Raw genomic sequence first — 22,488 nt, forward strand, 5'->3', positions numbered from 1 at the left:
TTTTACTGAATTGTTCCCTCTAGGTAATGGTGAAGCAGGACTTCCTGTCTGGCTCAAATCTTTGATGGCACTCTGTTGCTACATTATGGATTATCACATTCAAAATGTAGCCATTTCTACCCTCCTGGAGCTGGTCAACCACTCCCAGTCACTGGCACTGGTTATAGAAGATAAGAAGAATCGATATAAAGACTCTGAAAATAATCCTTTCTATGGAAGGCTGCAAATGGTTACGATTCCGCCCATTGGTTCTGGAGATCTTAAGGTTATTGCAGAGAAAACTGACTTTTACCAGGTGCAGTACAGATTTAAACCTTCTTCTACCTGTTTTACATGTTTTCTTGTTAATGCAGAATTGTAATTAAATCAGCCCCTCTCTGTTGCATTGTGATGACTGGTATAATAGTAGAATTATATGAAACTGCTGATAAAGAAAATCTCTTTATCAGACGTTGTAGGCCTGTTAATATTTATAATATCAGTGTTGTAATAAAAAAGCAATGATTTGTTCAATGATTTGTTTTCTAATGAGAGTACTGCTTGAATGATGCATACCTTGTAAAAGTGACACTGAGCACCAAAATCAGTCTTGTAAAGAGAAACAACGTGAAATTTTAAACCTCAGTAACTGTGACACTTTATAAAGTTCCAATTTAATTAATGCTGTTTTTCTTTTTTAAATTTAACAGAGGGTTGCTCATGTGCTGTGGAATGAGCTCAACGTGGAAAACCGGGAACATCACATTACTTCAGTGGAGCTCTTCTACAAATTACACTGCCTAGCTCCCATGGCCAGCATCTGTGAAGATATAATTTGTCTTGCCCTGCTTCACAGAGATAAGGTTAATCTCACCTTATTAGGCTCATCTAACTAATAGCTAGTTCCTCTACTGTGCCTAAATAAGAGATAGAACAAACAGTGCTAACCATCTTGTCAGGTTTTAATTTTTATTGTAGTCTTATAATAATAAAAGATTACTTAAGAATACTTCAACAGGGCAAATGTAATTTTTTGATATGTATTTTTTTCTTTACATAGGCTTACAGAATAGAAGCATTGTTTAGGTTCTCAGTATTGTGGCATTTAACAAGGGAAATTCAAGGCAACAGGACCACTTCACGCAATCGGTCTTTTGATCGGTAAGTTGTTTGTCATTTTTCATGCTTTTCATTCTTATGCCACTTAGAAGTCATGGAGGCCAGAACATACCAAGGCAATATCAAATGTGAGGCAGGAACTAACACTTGATGAGACATCAGGTTATCTCAGGGCATACTCACGTTCAGTCACACTGGGTCAATTTAGAGTTGCCAATAAATCTACCGCACACATCTTTGAGATGTGGAGGAAAACAGTGGACACGGAGAGATTTTGCAGACTATATGCAAACAATGAACAAACCCAACTGCCTGGAGCTGTGAGGCGGTAAAGTTAACTAGCACATAGTGCTAGGCGGTATGACCAAAGTTCTATATCGTGGTATTTTTCAAAATTGTACTGGTTTCATTGTATTCAATGGTATTGTTTTTTCCATGCATGAGTTAACCACATTTTTCACTGCAATTACTGCAGTAGACTGGCAAAGAATAACCTACTCCACCGTCATGAGAATTGTACATAGTACAAAAAAACATTTTAATGTACACTAGTATTAATGCAGGTTTGCATGGCCCCATAAAGTGATAGTTTTCGGGGGGCACTAATGATTTTCTAATGAAGAGAAGGAATTACATTGCATAACAGTTGCAGTCAAAATACAGAACATTTTTATTGAACAAATTCTGCAAACAACTTAAACTAAAATTTTGACAAAATATTGTCAACCATCCAAAGAGGCGTTTAGACTTCGTAAAATCCAGAGGTGCTTGTCAGAAGTTGTATTGCACTGAACATGTCTTAGAAAAGGAATAAATAGTAAATATTTTTTGTAAACCAACTTTCTGTTAATGTTAACATTCTCTGTCCACTGACACGTTAAAGTGACTATTTAAACATCTTTACCATCATTAAACTGCATAATATTTAAACTAATAATTATTAGCAATAAAAAAATAATAGTGCAACTTCCAGTAATAATACTATTACTTCAAAACACAATTTTACGACCGCGGGGAGTTGATAAAGTGATTGGGGTGATTCGCACCCGATCGTTCACTATTGTTTCATCGGCTTACTGCGGCGTGTGAATAAGGCGCTGTGCCTATGGAGATGTATATTTATGGGCCGGCGGGATAGGGGGAAGCAAAATAGAAAAGATAGAACACAAGAAGGTTAAAGAAGGGAAAAGGCAGTCATGGGAGATGATACATACACCAGGAAGGTGAAGGCAACTTGAGCTGGGGCTCCCTCCGTGAGGGAGCGCAGGCTGAGGCAATCTAGGGGCTGGTTCATCCCACTGACTAAGTGTGTAGAGTGGGGCGAGCGAAATGTAAGACCTCCCAAAAGATCTGAGGAGTGTCTGAGTGAGCGTGAAGGAAGACGGGAGATGTGCCAATCTTGGGCTGCCTGGCTACGCAGTGTGGTGGCAGCCAAGACAGGAGTTGTCAGATAGCAGTTCGTGCTGCAAAGGCTCCGCCAGCAACACCCGTAAAGGGTGAGCCCTTGGAGACAGAAGGTGGTGTGCTGCGATCAGGCGAGGAGAGAGACTGCATTTTAACCACTATTTTAACACATTTATTTATTATGGATTTTATCCCCAGATTTCATTGGTTTTATGGATTTGCTATTTATTTGGGTACTGTATTTTTCTAAACACTGCACAATGGACACTTTTGATTTTACTTTTGACTGTTTTTAACAAAAGTACTTGAGAACTTTCCACCATCCCCTGGCTTCAAAGAGATTTCTCAGCTCATCTCGGTCATAATTATCGACGGTGTTGGTTCAACAGATTCCCATGTGGGAAGAGGGAGCCTGTAGGGGACTGGTATCGTCACACTATTACACAGTAACCAGGTACATTACACAGTATTGAAAAGAAAAAAAAAACTTTTTTCAAGGTTTATATCACCAGTTCATGCAAAAGAAAAACAAGTGAAAAGTGTCCAATATATCTATATATGTGAATTTCCCCTTGGGATTAATAAAGTATCTATCTATCTATCTATCTATCTATCTATCTATCTATCTATCTATCTATCTATCTATCTATCTATCTATCTATCTATCTATCTATCTATCTATCTATCTATCTATCTATCTATCTATCTATCTATCTTATATTATATTATATATAATATATATATTATATATCTATACTAATAAAAGGCAAAGCCCTCACTCACTCACTCACTCACTAATCACTAATTCTCCAACTTCCCGTGTAGGTAGAAGGCTGAAATTTGGCAGGCTCATTCTTTACAGCTTACTTACAAAAGTTGGGCAGGTTTCATTTCGAAATTCTACGCCTAATGGTCATAACTGGAAGGTATTTTTCTCCATTAACTGTAATGGAGTTGAGCTGGAATGACGTGGGGGGGCGGAGTTTCGTATGACATCATCACGCCTCCCACATAATCACGTGAACTGACTGTCAACACACTACGTAGAAAACCAGGAAGACCTCCAAAAAGCGCTTAAGAAAACATGCATTATATAATTGAGAAGGCAGCGAAACAATAAGAAGCGAGCGAGTGACATATACTACCATATTCATGAGTGCTGCTACCTCGGAAAGAAAGCAAGGTGTAAACCTAAACTTTAAATTAAGTTCATAGACAGGCTACGCTGGCGTTTCACATGCCCACAGGTAATGCGGGATACAAGTTTAATGAGAGGACGCAGGATATAAACGAGAGTTTTGATCACTTTGTAACTAAGTTAAAATTGTAGGTGAAGGGTGTGCTTATGCAAATTCGAGACTGTGTTTGTGGGGATTGACAGTTAAGGCGGGTGGGGGAGTCACGTCATCATCTCCCCTCCCACCTCATTTCGCTCTGAGCTGAGCTGCACGGCTAACGCTGTCTTCCGAAGCAACTTCGTCAGACTGCCACCAAATACTCACAGAAAAATCCACAAATTAATACACACGCTATCTCTAGAGTTTCTACACACTGAATCTTCCAGGCACTACTTACAAAAGGTTACATTGACAATCGTGTTACGTTATTTTTAAAATCTTTCCTTTTCTTAGCACAAGCACAGCTGAGAAGCTTCGATGCATGTGCTCCATAAGCGCTAAAAATAATGCATTTAATCACACTTTGCATTACAAGCAAAGGGAGCTTTTGTCAATGCATGATTTCCTGGTACACCGATTACATTGATCAGCGCATCCCGATTCATTTTACCCTCGCACCACCTTAGTTTGAGAACTATGAAAAAATATGAGGTTAACACAGAAAAACAGATCACCAATTCAAGCTTTATGAATAATAGATTCGCCATCAATAATTGCTTTGGTAAAGCCATCCTCCTTCAATTTTATAATTTTTCCGCCACTAGCCATGATTAAATGAACGGTAAAAAAGTAAGAGCAAAGCGAGGGTGACTTATTTAGGCAGGCATATATATGACAGCAACACTCATGACAATGTCAATCATGTTACGTTATTATTAAAATGTTTCCTTTTCTTTTTCATTACTTCTTTAACACACTACTTCTCCGCTGCGAGGCGCGGGTATTTTGCTATATATTGTAGCGTCTTCCCAGACGTAATGACGATCCGAGACGGTCACTTGGTTAGTCCCTTCTTTATTAATAAAAAAACGGTTGCTGTTGGCTGCAACCACGCCGAACAGGCAGAACTCAAAAAAAAACAATCTCACAGCGAGAGCGACATGACCGAACCTCTCTCCTGTCTCCACCCTCCTCCTTCCAACCCAGCACTCCCCCCCCGCCTCGGCTCCACCCCATCCCTCCGGAACCTCCTTTACTTTCCACTCTATTACAGTCCATGAGAAATAACAGGGACAACAGAATAAATAACTGAGAGGGATGCAAATCACAGAACACAAACTGCAAAACAGAACTCTACAATAAAGAACAGAACGCTACAATATATATATGAATGATCTCCAAAGAGCGCTGAGACTTTTGATATCATGAACGTGTCTGCAAAACTGGGGTCTCCTGCCCAGCAAAAGTCGAGCAGCCAGCGCGCATAGCTGTGCCGCCTTTGAGACGCTGACTGCGCTTCTGCCTTAAGTCAAAGTGAGCACTTTTAATTTTTTTCATCCTCCCCCTGCGCTATAGCCCAGACAAGTGCAAACACGGGACCCCTTTTCTACACCACGGCAAAATAATATTAAGGCGATTCACACTTTCTTTTGCACGTATACGATTATGAGATCCTCAGCTCGGATTATGAAGACGCACAGGAGTGGAGGGCTGACAGTGCCATCACAGTCGATTAATGGCGGGACGTCTCACCAGTCTACACAAGACCCACCACGACTGTCCCAAAAGCGATCATAACGTCGCGAACACATCTCTCTATACTATATAAAAGAAAAAGGCAACTTTACTTTCTTTACACCTTTTTTCCTTTTATCCCAAACCAAAACCTTTCTCTCTTAACACTGCAGAGGACACAAAACTAATTTTCTTTAAATGCCGGTAAGGCACATTACCAGAGGCACAAATTTGAACGTTCACATAGAAAATGTAATTTCAATGTACCTGTACTTCTTAAAACGCGTTAATGTTTTACTGTTTAATAACTTATAGACTATAATTTATTATTTTTCCCTTGCACTCAGTGACCAAACCTATACACACACATATAGACACATACAAACATACACAAAAGTATATGTATGTGTATATATATACCCACACACACACACATATACATACATACATATATATAATTTGTGTGTGTTTATGTATGTATGTATGTGTGTGTATATATGATGTAGATAGGTATGTATATATATATATATATATATATATATAGATATGTAGATATGAAGATATGTATGTGTATATATGTGTGTGTGTATATATATATATATATATGTATGTGTGTGTGTGTGTGTGTGTGTGTGTGTATATAGTGAGAAAACAGTAAAAAGGAGGCGTGTCAGACGTCGCGGTACATTTTCTGATGCAGCTGCCGAAAACAACTTCGTGGCGCTGCCGCCAAATACACAAAACAATTACTTTGACAATCATGTTACATTATTTTTAAATGTTTCCTTTTCTTTTCATAACTTCTTTAACACATGACATCGCTGTGAAGCGCGGGTATTTTGCTATATATATATATATATCACAGCGACACTCATATATATATATATAGATAGATAGAGATATATATATATATAGATAGATAGAGATATATATAGATAGATAGATATGAGAACAACACTCATATCAATGACAAAACAATTACATTAACAACCATGTTACGTTATTTTTAAAATTTTTCCTTTTCTTTTCGTACCTTCTTCAACACACTACTTCTCGCTGCGCCTTGGTATTCTGCTAGTATATATATATTATATATATATATATATATTAATATAAATATATATATATATATATATATATATATATATATATATATATATATATATATATATATATATATATATATATATATATATATATATATATATATATATATATATATATATATATATACCCGATCTACATACTCTCATATAGACAAACCACGCCGTGGCTAATGGTAGAGGCTTCCTCTAGCCGAGGTTCGATTCGAGAGGGTGCACTGAGTATGTACGCCTGATGACCCCAAAATTAGGGCGAAACACGTGTCGCGTACTCTTTGCATTATTTCACAGTAAAACTATTTCCATATATATATATATATACATACATATATTTACACACACATACATATATATCAGGGCTTCCCGATTCATTTTACCCTCGCATCCCCTTAGTTTGAGACGTATGAAAAAATATGCGGTTAACGCAGAAAGACAGATCACCAATTGAAGCTTTATGAATAATGGATACTTTATTCGCCATCAATGATTGTTTTGGTAAAGCCATACTCAGTGTAATCGTTAGATGAACGGTAAAAAAGTAAGAGCGAGGAGAGGGTGACTTATTGAGGCATGCAGGCGAAACCACAATAGCACGCGGGCTTGATGTAGTGCGCGTCAACTCGATCGGGGGGGGGTAGTTTGGGATGAGATACCTGGATGCTTGCGCTGATTGACACATTTTCAAAATAAAACACGCTGATGAAGAGAGTTGCAATGGAATTTAAGGTGGCCTGGGATTACAAGTTTTTTTTGTAGGCTTCTGGGATTCTAGTGTTAAGCATTTCCCAGAACATTTGATACTTTAAGTGAGTAGCAGCAGATTGTTTATGAAAATTGAGGAAATGCTGAATAAGAAGAAATTATGTATAGTACTATACACTAGCTCCTGCATAGGTGATGAAGCAGATATTTTCTCATTTTTGTGCTGTCCCTCATACTACACTGATTAAAAAAACGTTATTCATTTAACCCTGCTGTTTTATGCAATGATTTCCAGGTCCCTGTTCGTAGTTCTTGAGAGCCTCAATTGTCAAGATGGTGCCATTAGTGCCACAGCACAGGGCTGGCTAGTTCGTGCCTTTTCTCTTAACGATGTGGTACGAATCCTAGAGCCAGTGCTACTTCTGCTGCTTCATCCTGGAACTCAACGCTCTTCCATTCAGTGTGTAAAACAAAATTTAACAGTAGGTGAGTTTCTCCTTTAATGAGTAAAGTTTAGATGCTGTGTTGCTTTCATCTTCTTAAGTAATTCTTTTGCTTATGTTTTTGCTAAGGAAATTTAAAGATCCTGAACAGCAAACATGAAACTTTTTATAAAAAGCTGGAGAGTCCATGTGATGATGATTCAAGCTTGTCAGAGGACAGTATTTTAATCAGGATGACAACAGTGGACAGGGAAGCTCTCTGGACAGAAGTCGAAAGTATTCCAGAAACCATAAACATTGGCACACCACTTCAGCAAAGAAAATGTACAGCAAGATCACAAATGGAAAAGAATGAAGAAAATGAAGAGGAAAGTGAGCATACAGAATCGGCAGACACCAGTATGGGCCACCCATCTTCAGACAACACAAGTTCTGCTTCTGCTCCTTACTTACAGCATCCACTCTCAGAGAGCAGTGTTGATGAAGAAGATGGAAGTAGCAAAGTTTTCTTAAAAAGAACTGTGAATGAAATCAGCCCTGTTTATAGGGCAGATTCTGAGAAAACTCAGGCTTCAGAGTCATTTTCAAGTGATGAGGAAGACACAGAGCTGGAAGCTATGGCCCGTGCAAAGCTTTTGAAGCAACAAAAGGAGAAGAGAGAGATGATCAATTCTATGTTCAAGCATGTGCTGTTGTATTTTGAACCATATGACTCTAAAAAAGTTCTTTATGCCTTTTCAGTTTTAGAATCAGTTCTCAAGACAAACCCAAAGGAGTTTGTAGAGGCCATCTCTACTACAGCTCTGGACACAAGTTCTACAGCTCACTTGAACCTAATTTATAACTTACTTGCAAGGCACCAGGAAGCACTGCTTGGGCGTAATTTTTATGGGCAGTTGGAAGCTCAGTCACCAGTCTCATATCCCTATTCACTACTTATTGAGCTTTTTACCTACCTCTGCTTAAGCTTTCTGCGGTCATACTACCCATGTTATTTGGTAATTGGACACAAAGACCTCTTGGGCAACAGAGATGTTCAGGTGAAAAGTGTAGGGGTGCTAATACGACTTATGCGTCAGCTAGTCTCTGTTGCCAAATCTCAGGATGTGAAAAATCAGGACTTGATTCGAAACTTGCTATCTCATTGTGAAGTGCAGGAGTATGTGCTCCTTTCTCTTTCAGCTTCTATGTACATTAACCAGAAGGGTGTTACACATGAAAGAAATAATGACCTCTTAGAAGATGGCTTATCAGAAGAAAGTCTCATCAACTTTGGCCAGGATCAGATCTGGAGTGAACATCCTCTTCAGATTGAGCTGCTAAAACTACTGCAGGTCCTGATTGTTTTGGAGTACCACTTAGGAGGATCATGTGCTGAGGAAAAAGATGGATCCTCCCCTTTGAGTAGAGAGTGGCAAAGTATTCTTCAATTCCAGCAATCCATCAATGCCCTACAGTATGTGAAATCACATCCAATAACCTCACAAGGGATTTTTGTGTCAGCAGTAATGAGGGCTCTTCAGCCTCAGTATGGTTATGGAATGCACCCGCCATGGGTCAGCTTGGTTACCTCTTCACTACCATATTTAGGGAAATCCCTTGGAATGACTGTGGCTCCCTTCATCTCTCAAATCTGCAAGAATTTGGATGACTTAGTAAAACAATATCAAAATGAATATTTGAATTTATCAAGGTACTATTTTAAGAAATGTTTATATGGTATAGTGTTTTAAAAATAGGATAAATGTTTGTAATGTGTTGTTAACATTAACACCGCTGCCTGACCCTGTTGTGAACTAGTGTTTTATAACCAGTGCTCCACAATCAGCAGTAGAGAATTCATCTAAGTTCACACCCACTGGTCAGTTTAAAGAGAACAATTAGCCAAACATTCACATCATTTAATTGTTGGAATTGTTGGAAGTTATACAGGCATGAAAGTCTTAATTGCCTTTGATCTTGTAGTAACATTAAAACAAACCTGAATATTGCAAGTTTTTATTTTTTAATATTAGGGCATAATGTTTAAAATGTGGCAATTCATGGTTCATATTTTAAGTGTAATTTGTATTCAGTAAAAGAAAATTTGGGTGGCACAGTGTTTTTATACTTATTGAGATATATTTGGTATGCTTTTAAAAAGCAGCTGCAGGTTGTGTACTTTGAAATGTTTTGTTTTTCCCTGTATTATATCTTAGTATAATATGTTATAGATTCTTTTTTGAAATGTTCCAACTACATATTCAGTGGGTGGCTTCTATGAAAACACTGGTGTTCAACACATAGACCCTGAAAATGAGAATAAATATAAAGGCAATTTAAGTTGTACATTATTTCAGCTAACTACCTGTTTAAATGTCTTTAACCTGAGGAATCTGACACCATTTGGTTTCTTCCATTACCACATTAGCTCTCTCTGTATTTCCTTATATTATGGTTATGTTCCAATTGACAATTCTTTATTATTTAGTAAAATAAATGTGCCTTTAGAACCCTGTCCCATAGCAAAGTCCTAAATAAAAGCACAGCATTATTTAAGTCTGTACTAATTAAAAGCACATTATTAAAATTTGTTGATGTAGTGTTTTTGTGATAGATATTGATTGATTGATTTTATTTATTTTTTGTAGCTCATCTGGAAGGAAAGAAAATATTGCACCAGATTATCCTTTGACACTGCTAGAGGGTCTTACTACAATTACTCATTTCTGTCTTTTAGAGAATGCAAGTTTACAGAGAAAGGTAAATTGCAAATGGCGCTTCTTTTTAAAACTAATTCTTGGCAATCTTAGTTGTATCTCTTATTTTCATTTTGGTGGGAAGTGCCTACATGAAGATTATTTTTATATCAATACAAAACTAATAGTTACTATGAATACATTGATATACAAAACTACATACTGCTTACCTTATTTATAATTAAAACAGACCGGGAATGGAGCAAATAACAACACGGAAGATATTTTCAGTTTTGAAGATGAATGCTGTGCACAGTAAAAAAAACAAAAAGTCTTATGCTCAAAATGTAATTCCACCAGTTGCCCCAGGCAAATTTAGACTGATCATCTAGCTTCATGTGAAGAAATTGATGGGGAAAAGGCTCCTATTGAATTTTTTAAATGTCTACCTAGTTTATTCTTCTTTAGTCACATGTCCCTATATTAGTAAGTGTTAGTATGTACATGAGTGGGCACTGGGTTGGCTGAAAAAAGTAAATAGATGGGCAGTTATTTGAAGCTTCTTTAGAAACTCCCAAAATGTTTTTTTCTTTTCAGATGTTTTTTCTTCTCCATTACAAAGACATGAATGTTAAACTAATTGGTTATCCCAGATTGGGATGTATGAGTCAATATGCATCATGATGACCTGTCACCTGTTTTAAATCATTTTGCAAATTTTCATATTTTATTTTGTTACCCATGAAATATTAATTATGTTTTGTTATTTTTGCATTGTTTGGTAATACTGTTGTGGTGTCATTTCATTTTCAAGGAAACAGTGTGGTGTTTTTGACAACGGCCCTGTTGCAAATATGTGATCTGGTGCCCACATGTGTACAACATCATTCTTATCACAACGGAGAGGTTTTGTTGAAAGTATTACTGTAGAGATAACTGTGTACTTGTGGTTTACTTGAATAAAAAATAAGATAATTTGTTTTTGAAAGTTGTATTGCACAAGTAATCTTTAGGTTCCAGTGATTAAAAAACAACCCAAGGATTTGTCAGGTTACTGGAGAATTAGTATCTTGGAAAATCTTTTTCTTTAAAAATTGTTTATGATCAGTCATGCATTCATTAATTGTTTTGTATTTGAGTCATTAGCACCTCGTTATGAAGATAATAAGGATGTTTTTAATGAACCAAAGTTTCTAGAGATCTCACTTTATAGTAAGAATAACTGTACTGTTGTATTGTTTCATGGTGCTCATTTGCTAAAGGGGAGAATGTGTGTCCTTCTGTACCTTGAATCCAGTTCCCTGTAGAATTATTTTAAAGAGAATCTAGCCTATGGATTTACTAGACCTTATTATACTTGTACATAATTTTTGGACCCAGTTATTTTTTTGTTGACAATAAGGATTGTATCCATTTAAATTTGTTCATTTGGCTGACACCTTTATCCAAAGTGACATACAATGTTTGAGTTACAATTGGTTACATTTCTTTTGTTTTTCCATTTGGAACACAGTCAGGTGATATGACTTGCTCATGGTTACACAGTGTCAGTAGCAGGATTTGAGCCAAATAGTAGAGTTTGAAGGCCAGAGCTTTAACTGCTATGCCACACTGTATCCTTAATTCTTATAGAGATTACAGAGAATTGAGTAAAATTTTAGTGATAGTTGATAAATTTTTGTAAATGTATGCATTTTATTCCCCCAAAAATGCTTATTATGTAAAGGCATGTATTCATTTAAGAGTTTGTTAGTTTTACAGGTCATTTATTTCAGGTAATTTGTCTCATATTTTGATCCAACTCCAATGCATTAATTAGAATCAGGATAAATATGTATGGTGTTCAGGTAACTCTTCTCAGTCCAATTGAAGGAAATTGCTTCATCTAGGAAAGTTTTCTAGGAATGTGTTCATGACTAAGGCTTCAGGAATGTCTCTTTTTGAATATCTGTTTGGCTGTTTAATATTGACTCAACCACTTCTTCGGTATCAAACCATACTAAATATCTGAATGTTCAAAACATTTAAGAGAAACTGAACTGGCAAAAAAATGTGTTAAAGCCAAGAACCTCTGCAAAATCATACTCTTGTTGATGACACAGAGTTGCCCAGTTTTAGATTGGGGCAGAAGGCATGGTCTGCACTGTGAGACATCTACCTGAGATTGCAGCAGCATACAATAAGCTATATACCATCCTGAAAATGTTATTCTTGTTTTCTACAACTTGAATTTACTAAGTTCCTTTTCATGCATCTTGATTAAAGCCTGTTTCTTCCAGTATGCATTCCCTACATTCTATTCTTCCTCATTGCCCTCCTGTTGGTAGCATCAATGAAGATATGGTATATAAAATATAACATGAGCTACATTCCAAATATTTGGATTTTATAGTCATTAGCTGTTCCGTTGGAAAGGCTACAAATCAGATGCATGTTGGATGTTGGCAAGGGACTGGCAAATGACCCCTTCTGTGCTTTTTTCCCTGCACTGAGAAGTGTGCCTAAAGTTTATACCTTGGGAGGAGGGCTCAGTTGTAAGTCACTTTGGAAATCTATATGGTTAAATTTAATTATTATCCATCAAATGATTATGTTTTAGTTTTGTTTTGATATATTTTGTGTTTGGTGACACCCCATGGCACCATTTTGTGTGCAAGGAGACTTGCAATAGACACCATGTTGATGGCTACAATGCCAATGCTCGTAATGTGCTGGGATGTTGGCATGCATATGATGCCATCCCCATCGAGCTCTTTAAGAAAGTGGTACACAAAGCTTCAAGTAAACTCTTACATTGAAGAGTTGTGAATCAACCAGTTATTGAATCAAATATTTGTTAGGGCCACTTTTTCACTTTATTTGACAAAATTTTCTGTCACACTTTTTGATTTTGGTGCTGGTGGTTCAGAGGTCAGTGGGGCACACATGAAAATTAAACCAGCCGTGTCCCAGAAATGCAAATTATTGTTGTGCAAATTAAGTAGTATATGCCCTCTACCTAGCTAGTAAAATGGTTATTTGACTTTATTTTATTTCTTATAAACGGACATAAAATTGTTTTTGTTTGAATAATACACTTTTTGCTGTATAATGAAACTGGCTGGTGGTAGGGGTTAGAATCTATCCATATTGTGAATACCAGTTTTTTTTTCGATTTCTTTATTTTGTATTATTTACTTGCATTTTATCTTTCGTGTACTTTGTTTAGTATAATAAAGGCTTCTATTTTTGATACCGTTTAAATCATTGAATTATTAAACTCATGAATTAAAATACAGTGGAACCTCGGTATACGTCCTTAATTCGTTCCAGACCCTTTGACTTATACCAAACAGGACGTATAATAAAACAAATTTATCCCATAAGAAATAATGGGAAAATGATTAATCCGTTCCCATGAAAAAAAATATCCTATTGCTATTGGCATATTATACATTGATGGGGTTGTATAAAATAATTTAAACACTGCTTAATACTAAAATACATAAATACAAAAGCAATTAGATGAAATAAATGAAAATTTTACCTCACTTTACTTTTTAATAACATCTTTGTTTTTCACAATCGTAGATACCGTCATTCTCGGCAAACAGTATGCAACAGCCATGTCCCGGATACGCATGCCACCTTCATACTTTTCAACAATCAATTCAAATTTACATGAAAAAAACACAAAATTACATTGTGACGATGCAGGTTTGCTGTATGCTCCCATTTGCTGCCGGGGAGCCCTTGAATCCTACACCGTCGGTAATGTGCCTCACTGCTAACCTCATCGGTAACAACAAAGCAAGGGGATGGTGAAAAAGTGCAAAGTGCTTTTATTAAAACAGTTAACAAAACAATGTGTTCAAATTAAAGTGCAGTCTCCAAAGTTCCAATAAATAATCAACAAAATCAGAAGTGAAACGTGAAGGTTAAAAACAATAGAAAAAAGTCTTCTTAAAAACAACGAAGTTAAAAGCAGGAAGCATTCTTTAAAAAAAACAAGAAGCCCGGTGCCTCCTTCCCAACTGGGGAGTCGCCCTTCTTGTAGCTGACCTTCGCTCTGCCTGCTTCAGCCACTTTATCCATGCGCGCTCTCGCTCGCGCTCTCTCTCGCGCTTCTGTTTATCAAGATAAGCAGCCCTCTCTCTCTCACTCGCTCAACCTCCCGTCTTTTTTTTCTTTTTACTCCCCTTCTAGCTGACTCGCGCTTCTGTTTATCAAGATAAGCAGCCCCAGGAACAATCATGAATGCGGACGGTCCCTCACAAGTGCACTTTGGTGAGAAACGCCCACATCGCTAATCGCCCTGACAACCTTCAGCCACATAACCACCATGCCCCCTCACCAAGCTGCGAGCGCGGTGATTATTTATTTTAAAGCTGGACTTTGACAGGAGCTGTGGACCCGCTATATCACACACGTGAAAGTTCACAGAGAGTTATAGCGCGGGTTGTTCACTGAATGCTAGCAACTGGCGCACTAACGCTTGTGGGCAGTCGTGGCTTTGTCTCAAGAGAGGTAAACAAGGTTAGCACGTGAGTCGTATTCCAAACAAAGGTCATATACCAAGCAAAATTTTTTGTGTCCAAACAGGACGTATACCAAGTTGGACTTATTCCAAAGCAGACGTATACCGAGGTACCACTGTACTTTAAATATTGATCATTAAATATGCATTTTTTAAGCTAAGGTCAAGAAAGGGGAGTCCATTCAGATTCCAAGGGAAATTAAGCATTACTTCTTCTCCATTATATTGCAGGGCAGACATATGTACATAGTTTTAGTGTAGGAGTAGTAGGTTTGTAATAGTAATATTTCCATGTGTACAGAATAAGATTAAAAGGTTATGACAAGTACAAGTGGAATAGAAGAAAAGTAATTCAGTACTGATAATGTTTTTTGAATCTAGACTCTTTTTAAAAGTTAAATAAAGCAAAGTTTTTTAATAGTGATTAGCCACTTAGGAATACACTTACCTGTCAATGAATAGTATTACATCGTTAATCATAACGATTGCTATCACAGGGAAGCTTCAAAGTGTGTTCAAAGTAGTGGCATCCGAAGTGGTGATGTGGTAAACACAAGATGGTAAAGTAAATCAACTAGTTTAAAATAATTTTTAGCACGTGCAGTAAAGATATATTTGAAATTCACATGTTCAGGAATCTCAAAAAAAGTTTAGCCAACCCCTAAAAAAGGTATTACATTAAAAAATGTATAAATGCAAACTTACAATACTTAGTTACAAACAGTCCAAACATTTGGCATAGTTTGCTAAACAGTTTGCTAAAAAAATCAGTATGAACCACACTGTCAAGAATACTCTTTGCTAAAATAATGTGTATTCTGTCTCTATATAAATTTTGAAAGTAGTTTAATCGCCCTAATATTGACAGGCAAACCATTAAGTATGCTGGGATCATTACCTTGATTAAATTTAGATATCATTGGAACCTTAGGAAGATTTGCATAAAGGAATGTTCTAAACCTCTGTTTTCTCTCAGCCTTCTTCAAAGATTGACCCTGCCAGCCTTCGTAATGCCAGGAACTCCATCATGGAGGAACTGCCCAAGATCATGAATTCTATGTCACTGCTCTGGGGTGTCATTAGGAAAGAGGAATCTCAAAAGAAGCTCACAGATATTTCTCTAGGCATCAACAAAGGATCCTCATCTTCAGTATACTTTAAAACAACCAAAGTAAGAATAACATTTCAAATAATATGATGAACTCCAAGTTAGACATACACTTTTTAAAGGGAATATTTTCAGTAAAATTTAAAAAAACACATTTGTGGTTAAGCAATGTTAACTAACAGCTCTGACTTTTCAGATAAAGACTGATTATATGTCATGTGTGTAGTTTTGTAAAACAAATTGTATAGCTGCCATCTGATGATAAGAGTGGGGAAATATAAATAAGAGTGTACTTAATTTTAGTAGTCATCTAGTATTGTGCTTATTGCTGGTCTTATTGATTTATTTACTTATTTAATTATATTTAAAGTTTGTTGCACTTTTTGGTTGTTACTGATGCTTGTGCTTTTTTGCCTGTTTATCTTTTAACTTTGTGTCTGAAGTATAACTTGATATATTTGATTTAAAATTTCTTACTTAAAGAAAACAGATGTTTACAATAAACAAAATATATAAACAAAGCTATTATGCACACATTTCCTTAAAAATTCTTAACTAGCTACACAGCATATATTTCTTAAAATGTGATCATATCCTTCAAATAATACTGCATATCTCCCAAGCCTTTACACTCTGCCTAATACATTCTGTCTAAGTGACCTATTAACACGTTCCAGTACTTTAGCATTTACAGGTCAACATGAATGTATTTTTACAATTAACAGTTGCCTTTTCCCTAATATCATACAAATATCAAGCATTCTTAAGCTAACTATTCTTCTTAACTATCTTTCTGCCATTCTGTTTCTCTGTCTGTCTGTCTGAGTTATGCAAAAAAGTAAATATGCTCCCTGAAATGATTGCTTCTTTTCTAATATATGTGGCCATATCCAGATTTGATCTTCATTTAAACAGTATCTTTATATAAAGGTGATGAAAAAAAGGAAAATTTGAATTTGCAATCATTTATTAAATGAAAAATGAATGTCATTTCTGTAACCTGAGTTATGTGGATGAGTTCACATTGGTGTTTGCTTATCAAAAAGTCATAGTGTTATATGAACCTGAAAAAAATTAAAATGTAGAGAAAGATCAATACACCCGTGTTGAAAGTCAGCCAATTTGTGTGAATGTCTGTTGAATTGCCCATAAATGATAATTTCACTGATTACATGGAGTCCAATAGGTACATCTAAGCCTGTTGCCACTGCTTTACCAAATGTAAAAAGAGAAGAAACTCAACTTACACTCGCCCATTGTCATAAAGTACAGAGTATTTATTAAAGTGAAGAATGGATAAAGGACTAGATAGGAAGCTTAGTAGGATAATTTTTTTCCACATTTGTCTAGCCCCTATTCATTATCATCTTTACATACACCACATTCTGCTTTTTCAGTCCTTTAAATATATTTCAAATTCTTATGAAGGTTTTGTTTTTCTGTACATCTGGTATAAGTGATGAATATAATGATTTATTCATATGTTCTAAGTAATTATTCAGCGGTTTTTCATATTGGTTTTTGTCATTTTCCATTATTCAGATACTCCGGCAGAAGATACTTGATTTCTTGAATCCTCTCGCAGTACAACACGGCTTAGCCCTTATGGCATCAGTTGCAACTGTATGGAACAACAGAGGAAGTCGGAAGAATCGAAATAAAAGCAAGGTAAAGTCATCCAGTTTTCCTTATTTAAACCCGCGCTTTAACTCTATGTGAATTTTCACGTGATTTCGTGTTTTTTCGCGTAAATTTTAATTGATTGTTGAAAAGTATGAAGTTGGCATGCGTATTGGGGACATGGCTGCTGCATACCATATGCCAAGAGCGACGGTATCTACGATTGTGAAAAACAAAGACATTATTAAAAGTAAAGTGAGATTATATTTTCATTTATTTCATCTAATTGCTTTTGTATTTATGTATTTTAGTATTAAGCAGTGTTTAAATTATTTTATACAACCCCATCAATGTATAATATGCCAATAACAATAGGATTTTTTTTCATGGGAACGGATTAATCATTTTCCCTTTATTTTTTATGGGAAAAATTCATTTGGTATACGTCCTGTTTGATATAAGTCAAAGGATCTGGAACGGGTAAAGGATGTATACCGAGGTACCACTGTATTTCAGTAGAGATATTTTTTTCTATTTAGGTACTTTTTCCTTTTCATGTTATTGGGTCTAATTTTGACAGTTATTCATTATCAGGAATGATAAAAGTTTTAGTTTGTGTTTACCATGTAGATTTATCCGTAAACTTAATGAAATGCAGCCACTGATGATACTGGGTTCATCAACAGTATATCCTCTGTGCATGGATTTCCTAATGTGCTCCTTAAACATGGAAATTTTGTTTCATTTTCTGTTCATTTTATTTTTCCAAACCACCTCAATCAATTTCAGTGACAGGTTCCAGAACTTTACACAGGACCCATTTGTGGCCTGGACACCAGACCTTCACAAGACATACACATACAAACATGCCCTCTCACTCACACAGAGTCTCCAGTCTTAACTACACATCTTTGGGATACAGGAGAAAAGGCCCTGTAAACACTGAGAGAATATGCAAACTATGTTTAAGGAGTTGTAGTACAGCAGCATTAGTCACTATACTACTATTTTTGTACTTAAACTAGTCATGTACACTATCAAGGATGTTACAATTCTTAACTGGATATTACAGATTAAGAAAATGAGTAGATGTATTACAAGTAACGTATTTGCACATTTTTTATGTTGATTCTTTGAAGATTTGCTGACAATTAAGCACACTTAATGCTGGTTATGACTTTTTTGTCATTTTTATTTTATTTTTTTTTCATTTGGTTAGGGTTGTGTGGTCTTGGTGGTCACAACCACATAACTTCAATGGTGACAAAATGTCAGTTAATCTGTTTTTTATTGAGAGTTCTTTTAAATACATTTTGTTAAATCTTTACAGCTCAATTTTCACTTGTGCCTGTGCATTTTGCATTTCATTTTTTAAGAGCATGTTACTTTTTAACAGGACACCTTGTCACATAAGAGCAGTTGAGCAAAGCACATTCTTACAGATTTAACCAAAAAGGTTTTCTAATCTGGTCTTTTTACTTTCATGTATACGAAATATAGGGAAAGTATTGTAATCGTCCAGAAATTCGATGTCGAGATTGTTTATGAATCTCAACGTTTTAGACCTCCCTGACTTTCTCCTATACAAAGTATATGGAAAGTAATGGAATGCTCCAAAAATAAAATTTTGAGATTTTGATGAATCTCCACGTTTTAGAGCAAGTGGACCGGACAGGAGTCCAAAAATGCTATTTTTGGAATTGTGTGTGTGCGCGTATGTAAACACGATAAAATGAGTATGCTTTCACTTAGGTCAACCAAATTTTGCATACAAGTATTGATTTCTATCAACTTTTGGGCTATTTCCACTAACCAGTAGTTGTACTTTACCTTTTATTCATGCAGCTGCAGAGTCCAATTGATTCAACTTTACTTTTATAATAACTATTCAGAATATTATTAATGTGATTTGATTTGTTGTTGATGGTTCTTTAATGTACATAATACAAAAATGTAATCATTGTCTTGTGCTTTACTCCTCAAATATCCATCCCCATTTCTGAGTACAGTACATGAGAAAGTCTAGGGGAGACCACTCCTGATTTTTTTGTTAGTGAATGCTCTTGTCAAATTATTTTTTAATCCTAAATATCCAGTCTGGAATCAACAGATAAGATCTTTCCTTTATCCATCACTCTGTTAAAAAGTCTTGGCAGCTCAGTGTATTTTTTGACTGCTGGTAATGAAAAATCTAGGATTGGGTACAGCTTGGTTTTACTGTGATGATAATTTGCAAATGCAGAAGAAAAATGAACTGAGATTAATAAAATGTAAAGGTAACTTTAGTCTGCCTTTATGGCATCAAAGTTAGGTTTGTGGTCTATCTATATATCATATTGTCAACTACCCTTGTGCACTACTATAGCATGGAAGCCAGAGACTGTCCCAAGGTCACTGGACATAAGTAAGGATCTAGTTGTCAGAGGAAATTCACTCACTCAATATCCCACATATTCTCAACCTGGACTGATGTATTGTCACCACTTAATCTAACTAGCACCTCTTTGGGATGGGGAATAAAGGCAGAGTAGTGGGAGCAAAACCTACCAGGTCAGAGAGAGAATTAGCAAACTCTTTTTCCCTCTGTGATAGGATAGAAAATCAAACCCAAATCTCTGGGGGCATTAATAAGTAGAGCCACCACAGTGCCATGTACACAGCCTTAATCCCATATTCATTATTTTAATGTTTCTACAAAAATTCTACCTCACCTTTTTGAATTTATTTGATTTCTTTCTCAAACTGTTAATCTTGTTTATACTCATTAGACCCAGAGCTTATCCCCAGCACTGCTGGGCAGGAACCAGTCCTGAATGCATCACCAGTACATTGAAAAGCATGCTCATTTATTTGTGGCCAGTTTATCATTAGCAGTTACCTATTTCTCATGTCTTTGGAAAGAAGAGAGAAACAAAAGCATCCAGAAAAATGCCCAAACAAATACAGGGGGAACGGTCAAATTATATAGTGCCCTCATTCACAAATGTAATTTTATTTTTTTGTCTTCAAAATGAATATAGATTCTGCTTGCACCTAGCGAGTCACAACTGACAATTGTAGAACTCATGAAATCACTCAGCTCACTGAGGATGGACAGTATTCTGCAGTTAATTAGAGAAGTTGTTAAAAAACCAGCCCAAATGAAATTAGAACAGGTATGTTGCAGAGACTGCTCTTTTTATTTATTAATGTTTTTTTTACTGAATTATTGTTAAAGTTTGTTATTATGTTACAAATGTTATACATTCAGATAAGTATTGTTTAAAAATCAAGTTAAAAAGTCTGAATAAATGTTAGCTGCCATAATTTGGGTTGTTCAAAATCAAAAATAATATCATATTCATAATTACTAACCTTGAAGTAGTCTAAGATGATACCCCACATATTTATGTTTGAAATTTATAATTTTTAACCATCTGGGAGTGGTTCTTAGAGATATAGGACCACTAATAAAGAATCCTATATCAAAAATGTTACCATATTTGTGTTCATAAACCTTCAAATACTATTGAATGACTCTGTACCTGGGCGGCACGGTGGCGCAGTGGGTAGCGCTGCTGCCTCGCAGTTAGGAGACCCGGGTTTGCTTCCCGGGTCCTCCCTGCATGGAGTTTGCATGTTCTCCCCGTGTCTGCGTGGGTTTCCTCCGGGTACTCCGGTTTCCTCCCACAGTCCAAAGACATGCAGGGTAGGTGCATTGGCGATTCTAAATTGTCCCTAGTGTGTGTTTGGTGTGTGGGTGTGTGTGTGTGTGCCCTGCAGTGGGCTGGTGTCTTGCCAGGGGTTTGTTTCCTGCCTTGTGCTCTGTGTTGGCTGGGATTGGCTCCAGCAGACCCCCATGACCCTGTAGTTAGCATATAGTGTGATGGATGGATGGACGGACTCTGTACCTGCCTATACTGTATTACCAATCCCCATTTTTTTAAAAGTTTTGTGAAAGGATTAACTTTTACTCCTCATATCCCATTAGAGGGTAAACCCCAGGGGTCTGTTGATGTGTCATGCACAGCTATATATATATATATATATATATACATACATACATGCGGTGGGGCGACCGAGTTGGAGTCGACTGTTTGTTTGTTGAGGTTTGTGGTGTCTCCTATATAGGCATTGTTTATTACGTGTCTTGGGGTAGCTGTTTGATGTGAACAGACAAAAAGATAATGTCTTTCATTCTTTTTTTGTGTCTATTTTGTTACAGATGGTGTTAAACTTTTGGTTTAAAAGTCCTAACGCAACATTTATGTTTATTGATGGTTGGTTGCAGGAAAAGTGTAGTATTTTTTCAGCCTAACTATCCTTGCAATTAACACTTGTAATTAAACCGCCGTGATTACCTCTTTTAATTGAAATGTCAGGGGAATTAATGGTCTCATCCGTTACGGGAGATGGACATCTGAAGCGTAACTCCATTTGCACCAGTGTTATTATTTTTTTTTTTTTTATCATCCGGAGGTATCCTGTATTTATCCTAGGGGGAATCAATTACAGTACAGTGGAACCTCTAGATACGAGTTTAATTTGTTCCAGCACTGAGCTTGTATAGCGAATTTCTTGTATCTAGAACAAAACTTCCCCATTGAAAATAATGGAAATCCAGTTAATTGGTTTCACACCCTCAAAAATATCAACATAAAAATCAATTTTCCTAACAAATAACACTGATAAATAAGTGTGGATACACTTTGTCTGCTGAGCATCATGTGATCATAACTGAGCTGATGGTTCTTTTCTCTCGTGTGCATCTCCCTCTCCTTATCTTTCTTGCTCGCGTGCCCCTCTCTCTCTCTCCTTATCTCTCTTGCTCGCTCATGCGCCTTTCTCTCTCTCTCCTTATCTCCCTTGATCGCTCGCACGCCTCTCTGTATCTCTTCTTGAGGGTAGAGAAAAGCCAAGCAAAATGACACCTTTTATTGGCTAACTAAAAAGATTACAATATGCAAGCTTTCGAGGCAACTCAG

At 36.4% G+C, this 22,488-nt stretch overlaps 1 protein-coding gene across 2 annotated transcripts in view; it reads left to right on the plus strand.

The window, feature by feature from the left end:
• Positions 1 to 22,488, plus strand: part of dop1b (DOP1 leucine zipper like protein B) — a 212,261-nt gene that overhangs the window by 114,462 nt on the left and 75,311 nt on the right. For both annotated transcript variants that reach the window (XM_039743847.1, XM_039743848.1), the window contains exons 16-24: positions 24 to 295; positions 690 to 842; positions 1,040 to 1,140; positions 7,455 to 7,645; positions 7,732 to 9,295; positions 10,233 to 10,344; positions 15,773 to 15,967; positions 17,447 to 17,572; positions 20,545 to 20,679. In XM_039743847.1, the coding sequence (XP_039599781.1) occupies positions 24 to 295; positions 690 to 842; positions 1,040 to 1,140; positions 7,455 to 7,645; positions 7,732 to 9,295; positions 10,233 to 10,344; positions 15,773 to 15,967; positions 17,447 to 17,572; positions 20,545 to 20,679 (2,849 nt within the window). The remainder of the gene's footprint in view (positions 1 to 23; positions 296 to 689; positions 843 to 1,039; positions 1,141 to 7,454; positions 7,646 to 7,731; positions 9,296 to 10,232; positions 10,345 to 15,772; positions 15,968 to 17,446; positions 17,573 to 20,544; positions 20,680 to 22,488) is intronic.

The sequence above is a fragment of the Polypterus senegalus genome, chromosome 2 (assembly GCF_016835505.1).
Source record: "Polypterus senegalus isolate Bchr_013 chromosome 2, ASM1683550v1, whole genome shotgun sequence".
In the NCBI taxonomy this organism is placed as follows: domain Eukaryota; kingdom Metazoa; phylum Chordata; class Cladistia; order Polypteriformes; family Polypteridae; genus Polypterus; species Polypterus senegalus.